The sequence below is a fragment of the Odocoileus virginianus genome, chromosome 3, assembly GCF_023699985.2.
Source record: "Odocoileus virginianus isolate 20LAN1187 ecotype Illinois chromosome 3, Ovbor_1.2, whole genome shotgun sequence".
In the NCBI taxonomy this organism is placed as follows: domain Eukaryota; kingdom Metazoa; phylum Chordata; class Mammalia; order Artiodactyla; family Cervidae; genus Odocoileus; species Odocoileus virginianus.
This window is the reverse complement of record NC_069676.1, coordinates 37,866,526-37,874,283: the sequence shown is the minus strand read 5'-3', so window position 1 is coordinate 37,874,283 and position 7,758 is coordinate 37,866,526. Positions and strand designations below refer to the sequence as shown.

At 35.7% G+C, this 7,758-nt stretch overlaps 1 protein-coding gene across 2 annotated transcripts in view; it reads right to left on the bottom strand.

Annotated features, from left to right (window-relative positions):
* Positions 1-571: 571 nt before the first annotated feature.
* Positions 572-7,758, bottom strand: part of LOC110124466 (olfactory receptor 14A16-like) — a 149,600-nt gene continuing 142,413 nt past the window's right edge. Inside the window, exons 2-3 of one of the 2 annotated variants that reach the window (XM_070465214.1) lie at positions 5,677-5,728; positions 572-4,566 (exon numbers count right to left, since the gene is read on the bottom strand). In XM_070465214.1, the coding sequence (XP_070321315.1) occupies positions 3,607-4,554 (948 nt within the window). In that variant the 5' untranslated portion in view covers positions 4,555-4,566; positions 5,677-5,728 and the 3' untranslated portion in view covers positions 572-3,606. Of the gene's footprint in view, positions 4,567-5,676; positions 5,729-7,758 lie in introns of those variants that run through there. The other variant, XR_011486827.1, reaches the window with a different exon arrangement.

The following is a 7,758-nucleotide window of genomic DNA, read 5'->3' as shown; positions in this document are numbered from 1 at the left end:
TTGATGGTTGATGAAGAATAAACTAGTTATCTAGAAAAAGGTCAGATAATGTTATATAACATGCAATGTAAAACAGAAAATGAGATGAGTTTTTAAGCATTTATGAAACATGAAAGTTAGAAGGTAAAATGCAAACACATGTAGCAGTAGTCTTTGATGGAAAAAAGAGCCAAATACAGTTTTCCACTTTATAAATGAAATAACTTTGTCTCTGGCCCCTGGGATGCTCACTACTGTCTCTCTGGCTATTCATAGACACTCCCTGATCAGTAGTATCTATTGCCTTTGCACACTTCAATAAAACCCTACTTCTCAGGCCATTCCCTAAAGGTTCATTGGAGTCAGTGGCCACTCTTCATTCACTATCAGTGCTCAATTACCAATATCCTCTTCTCCCCTTAAACACAACACTGAATTCAGTGCTCCCTCTTTGTCTTTCCAAATTGAGGTACACTCTAATCTCCATCTTTGATTGTGGTTGCACCTGAATGATGAATCGTCTGTCCCTGCTTGCTGAACAGGGTACCCTAGTCTCATCTTAATTTTGAGATTACAGGAAGCTAAAACACATATCTCATGGAATGTCACATATTTTCCTAAATTAGCAATAAATTTATATATCATTAGAGTTTGAAATGAGGAAAAGTTATATTTAAAGTAGGATATCTGAGTGAGAGTTCAATAACTAATAATAAATTATGGAATTTTCCATTTTAGTTTTTTATATACATATGCAGTATATAGACAATTTATAGCTTTCTAATTTATATTTCCAGGTAAATTTTGAAGTTTCTATGTGAATAAATGTACACACATGTAGCAAACACATGAATATATATTCACAGACACACACACACATATTTGATCATTTCAATGAAACTTTTTACAGCTATTTATGAGAGCTTTATGACCTAAATAATTGCTAATGTTTTGAAAATAGTATACGTAAGGACAGTTCCTTACTGGATAGATTCATGGAGCATTGTAACACCATTATGTTAAGCATGATGGAGCATCAGTCTAGTCCAAATCAGCTCATAAATATTGGGTACTTCTGGGTAGACTATTTTTCTGAGATTCTGAGATACATCAGAAAACTATTACTGACAATATCATAACTCTTTTATTTTAGGTGGTCAATCTAGCTGAAAATAATGTATGCTTTAAAAATGTGAGTAAATATTTATGCACACTTACCTCAGATTCACATGCACATCATTATAGGTTACAATAAAATAAAATGAATTAACATAACTTCTATATGATCAAATAAGGGAAAAAATTATTAATTATTAATATTTATTGAATTTCAACTCATATCTATGTTGATGCCTCAGACTGTGTTGTCTAATATAGCAGGTACCACCCACATATGGTTACTAATCCCTTGAAATGTGATTGGTCCAAATCAACATGTGCTATAAATGCAAATATATGCTGAATTTGAAAGGTTTGATATCAACAAAATAAAATATTTAATGTATATTTTGCATGAATAATATACCAGAATTATATTTTTTGTATATTTGTTTACATAAATTAATTTTACAAATACATTTTCCATTATGTTCTATTAGACAGCACTGGTACAAGTTAGTCTTCCTATCCTTGAAAAGGCCATTATTTATTTTTCATGCATTTGCTTTTCAATATTGAAAAGATAACATTTATTTTCTTCAGTAAAACATTTATTTCTTTAATTAAAAATTAAAAACCTATTTTTATTCCAAATAAAATACTCATAAAATACACTATATGTAAAGGGTAGGCTACCCACTATAGTATTCTTGCATGGATCATCCCCATGGACAGAGGATCCTGGTGGGCTGCATTTCATGGAGTCACAAAGAGCCCAGCACTACTGAGCAATTAAGCAAGCACAGCTGTGTGACATGTTAAAATAGACAGCTATGTGACATAAAGAAAAGAGATTTACTGAAATGTACAGAAATGAATGGACATTGGGTTTTGTTGGGAGAAACATACTCAAGGTGCAATACAAGCCCTTTTTGAGATCTTAGTTCAGTTTATGAAGCACACATATTGAGGTTTCAGTTCAGTTCAGTTCAGTCACTCAGTCGTGTCCAACTCTTTGCGACCCCATGAACCACAGCACGCTAGGCCTCCCTGTCCATCACCAACTCCCAGAGAATACCCAAACCCACGCCCATCGAGTCGATGATGCCATACAACCATTTCATCCTCTGCTGTCCCCTTCCACTCCTGCCCTCAATCTTTACCAGCATCAGGTGGCCAAAGTATTGGAGTTTCAGCTTCAACATCAGTCCTTCCAATGAATACCCAGGACTGATCTCCCCTAGGATGGACTGGTTGGATGTCCTTGCAGTCCAAGGGACTCTCAAGAGTCTTCTCCAACACCACAGTTCAAAAGCATCAATTCTTCAGTGCATTCCGCTTTCTTTATAGTCCAACTCTCACATCCATACATTGAGGTTTACCTTGTTCTAAAGTTGAGATAGAAAGAAAAGACTTTAAAATATCGAGAGATTGTGATAATGGGAAACAAATAATAAGATAGAGGTGATAAAGGACATAAGTAAGGAAGTGATAAGAGTGGAGGGAGAGAAAAGAGAACCAAAAAATACAGATAATTTTAGTTATCCATGGAGATAACAAGTAATATTTAGAAAATAAAAAATGTATGACAAAACAAAGAAAAGTAGGATGATAAAATAAAAACCATCTTAAGTGTGAAAAGCTTATGATATGTGGTAATCAATTAAACATTTTTTTGCTAACTTTCCATTTTAGTCAAGAATATGTAATGAAAGATGTATTATTTGCTCTCACTATCCATAAGATTCTTTATGACTGATTCTTGCTTATAGCTACTTAATAATTTTATATCTCTAATGCATCGGTTTTAAACAGAAGCTTAAATGGGTGAAATTCTTCTTTATTCTAAACTTATCAAAGAAGAAAAATCATTATGATAAGAAAAATTAAGATTATCTTTACTCATAACATCTAGAGTAAAGTAGTAAAATACAGTGCTAGGAAACAAGATACAATGTCTAAATTTTGGAGAAAAATATAATCATGTAAAGAAATAGTGTGTGATTACATTAACAAAACAAATGCAACCATCAGAATAGCACAAACAGAATCTTTTGATATGAAATAAGTAATGGAATGGATTTCCCAGGTGTTTTAGTGGGTAAAGAATCTGCTTACAATGCAGGAGAGCCACGAGACTTGGGTTCGATCCCTGAGTTGAGAAGATTCCCTGGAGGAGGGCATGACAATCCACTCCAGTATTGTGGAGAAGCCCATGGACAGAAGAGCCTGATGGACTGTAGTCCATAGGGTTGTAAAAAGTCAGATACAACTGAGGCTACTGAAGAAGCATGCACACAAGTAATGGAATACATTCAATATGTTTCGTGTTTCCCAGACCACCCTAAACTTCACAAAAATAAAATAAAAATCATAGAATATGAATTTGAATGCAGAATATGTAAATGTGATATAGTTATGGCAGGAGAGATAGAGAATACAATAATGTTGATATACTTAATTCTCAAAAACTGATTCTATTTTCTTTATTTATTGTGTATGCCGTATGATTTAAGGTCAGCAGGATCCTCATGTCTTTGGCAACATTTTACTACCTAGTATTTTGCCTAAGGCTGCCTTCATGTCCTTGTTCCTCAGACTATAGATAAAAGGGTTCAGGCTGGGAGGTAATACAGAGTATAATACAGACATGAAGAGATTCAGTGATGATGCAGACTTAGAATTAGTCCCTAAATAACTGGCAATACCAGAAAAGACAAACAATATCACTACAGTGAGATGGGGTACACAGGTAGAGAAAGTTTTGAACCTGCCTTGTGCAGATGGAATCCTCAGGACAGCTGAGAAAATGTAAATATAAGAGGCAATCAGAAAAAGAAAGCATACAGAAACGAAAGTACAGCTAGCGACAATAAATGCATATTCTAGAATTTGCTCTCCTGAACAAGCAAGTGTGAGCACTGAAGGAATATCACAGAAGAACTGATGCACTATGTAAGGCCCACAGAAATGCACAGAGAATGTACCTGCAACATGCATGGATCCATAGACACACCCACTAGCCCACGCTGCTGTCACCATCTGCAGACAGGTGCCTCTATTCATGATTGTCTCATAGTACAGAGGATGGCAGATGGCAGCATAGCGGTCGTAAGACATCACTATAAGGAGGGCATACTCTGTGCCAGCCAAAAAAATGAAAAGAAAAATTTGTGACGCACATCCCAGGAAAGAGATGGAATGGCTTTTGGTCAGAGAGTTTATGATGGATTTGGGCACAGTGACAGAGATGCAGCAGATATCAATCAAGGACAAATTCTTTAGGAAGAAATACATAGGTGACTGGAGACGCTGGTCAGTGGTGGTGAGAATAATAATGAGGAGGTTCCCCATCAGTGCTGTCAGGTAACTCAGGAAGAAGAATGGAACATAAAGTCCTTGTAGCACCTGGTCATCAGTGAATCCCATGAGCAAAAATTCTGTTACGATGGTAGCGTTGGTTAATTTCTCAGTCATGCTGATTCTTATCTGTAAAAATAAAGATTATACTAGTAACTCATTCATTCAGATATGGTAACATTCACTTTTATTAAAACTCTTGATATGACATGGCCCTAGGCATAGTTCATGAGAGTAACACTGGGAAAATGCAGTGATATCCTTTCTTATATTAACAGAGAGTAGATGGAAATATGATTGACATTAAGCAAGGTTTAGAAAAGGATAAAAATAAAATGAAATGCTATCTTTTGGTTCTTTAAAGGACAGAAAAAGTTTTATTATATTTCATGCTTTAGATACATGGCAGACAGGTCTAAAATCTTTGAGACAAATCTGTGTACCAAGCAGCTAACATATTTTACTGGTACAGCCAAAATGGAAAACAAAATTTCACTTTCTTGCTCCAGAAGTTATTTGGCAAATACTGCTCCAGACCACAAGAAAATAGTACAAAGTAAACAAAATAAAATACAGAAAATAAAATGAAATTAAAAAGACAACCATGTGTAAGGTTGTCAAATGAAATCAAAGATGAGGCAGAATAGATTTCAGGAAAAACATGTGAGAATCATACATTAGTATTACACTGTGATACTAACTTTCTCACTGATATTAGATAGAAATATTCATAATAGAAGTATGCATACATGCGTGCTAAGTCACTTCATTGTGCCCAACTCTGTGTGACCCTGTGGACTACAGCCTGCCAGGCTCTTTTGTCCATGGGATTCTTCAAGCAAGAATACTGGAGTGGGTTGCCATGCCCTCCTCCAGGGGATCTACTCAACCCAGGGATCAAACTCATGTCTCTTATGTCTCTGGCATAGGCAGGCAAATTCTTTAATACTAGTGCCACCTAGGAAGCCCAATAAAATTATAGGACATCAATATTGACATTTTCAGAACTATTTACTAAGATCTATTCCTGATATGGTAGTCCGTCAGCTTAATTCTGACAAAGTACCACGGTAACAGTGACCTTGTCTGTGTCCATAAAATGAGTCTCTCATTGACACTAGCTTTCTTTCAAACAAAACGTGTGTGGTATGGTCTGGGCATATAGAAAGAACTAGAATCATCAGAATATCCTCTAATCATCTCAGTTCTTGAAACAAATTGTTTGAATAATTTTCTTACCAACTGGTGTAAATTTCTTCCACGATGCAGATGACAAAAATGCAATATCTTTCTGGGGGGCAGAAGAAGAAAATCACTTGAGTAAATATACCCTTCAAATTTATCAAAATTAATAGAGTTTTCTTTCCATTCATTAAACCTGGCATTCAGATATAAAGTGAGAAGAAAACATCCTAATAACCACCTTAGGATGGGGCACATGTATTCTATCTTGTATTAGTTCCTTCTAAGAACACGTAAACCAAGTATTAGTCATTGGTGTCTGTCACCTAAATACACTTTTGTTCAAGAATAACTGCCTGTTGCATGACCAAAAGTGTTTAAATACCTCTACTATTCCTATATGATTGGTGGGTTTTAAGCTTTACCTTCAGCCTCTGGCATTGGTTCAAGGTTAATAATCTTATATTTCACATGAGATTATATTTATATAATTGGAACAGAAATTATCTAGAAGAAATGATCAAGGGTTCTGATGAGAGAGAACATATTTCTTGAGGGACAGGAGGGCAACTTTAAATCCCTGGACTTAGGATCATTTAGAAGTGTGATTTACCTTTTGCTACAGACTTTCTGCTATGAGCATATCACAACAACTCTATGAATTCATTCAAACTGTGCCTTTTTATTTATTGATGAGTGATAATACTGAGATTTTAATGGAAAATAGAACATCTGAATTGAAGCATTAAAATTTAAATTCAGGAATGCATATTAAGACATGGATGCTGTTTCATTTCCCTTTAGTTCTGCTATGTTTTGTATTTTTAACACTAGTATATATTCAAATTTTAATTACTTAAAATACCAAGCAATGTAGAAAAACTAAATTAAATAAGACTTGCCTCACTTCCACTTTTATACCCAGGGACCACAGGAGGTGCAAGTGTGGGAGTGTGTCCCCCAGTACATATTCTGTGACTGTGATAGTGGTTTAGTCACTAAGTGGTGTCCAACTCTTTCTGAACCCACTGTAGCTCGCCAGGCTCCTCTGCCCATGGGATCTTCCAGGCAAGAATACAGGACTGGGTTGCTATTTTCTTCTCCAGGGGATCTTCCTGACCCAGTGATGCAATACTCATGTTCTGCACTTCAGGTGATATCTTGCATTGCAAGAGAATTCTTTTCCACTGAGCTACCAGGGAAGTCACATCCTGTGACTGTACATAGATATTTTTTTCTTTGTTTATATTTTTAATTGCATGTTTCTCTCTACATTGATGGTGCATCCACTTACATTCACAAAGCATGGTTCACAGAATCACTTTTTACGTGCAACAGTGTTTCACATGCTTTCCTGCTTTTATCTAATAGTGTATTCTTAAAGGTTATGATGAATCAATATTTGGTTTTAAGTCTGTTTTCACTATCACGTATAACATAATTTTATATAATTTGTGCACCTGTTTTCAAATCCTAAAAGATGATGCTGTTAAAGTGTTGCACTCAATATGCCAGCTAATTTGGAAAACTCAGCAGTGGCCACAGGACTGGAAAAGTCAGTTTTCGTTCCAATCCTAAAGAAAGGCAATACCAAAGAATGTTCAGACTACTGAACAATTGCACTCATCTTACACACTACAAAGTGATGCTTAAAATTCTCCAAGCCAGGCTTAAACAGTACGTGAACCATGAACTTCCAGATGTTCAAACTGGATTTAGAAAAGGCAGAATAACCAGAGATCAAATTGCTAACATCCATTGGACCATAGAAAAAGCAAGAGAATTCCAGAAAAATATATACTTTTGCTTCATTGACTACACTAAAGCCTTTGCTTGTGTGGATCACACCAAAATTCTTCAAGAGATGGGAAAACTAGACCACCTGACCCGCCTCCTGAGAAATCTGTAGACAGGTCAAGAAGCAATAGTTAGAACCAGACATGGAACAACGGACTGGTTTCAAATTGGGAAAGGAGTACATCAAGGCTCTATATTATCATCTTGCTTATTTAACTTCTATGCAGAGTATATCATGTGAAATGCCATGGATGAAGCACAAGCTGGAATCATGGTTGCCAGGAGTACTATCAATAACCTCAGATACGCAGATGACACAACCCTTAAGGCAGAAAGTGAAGA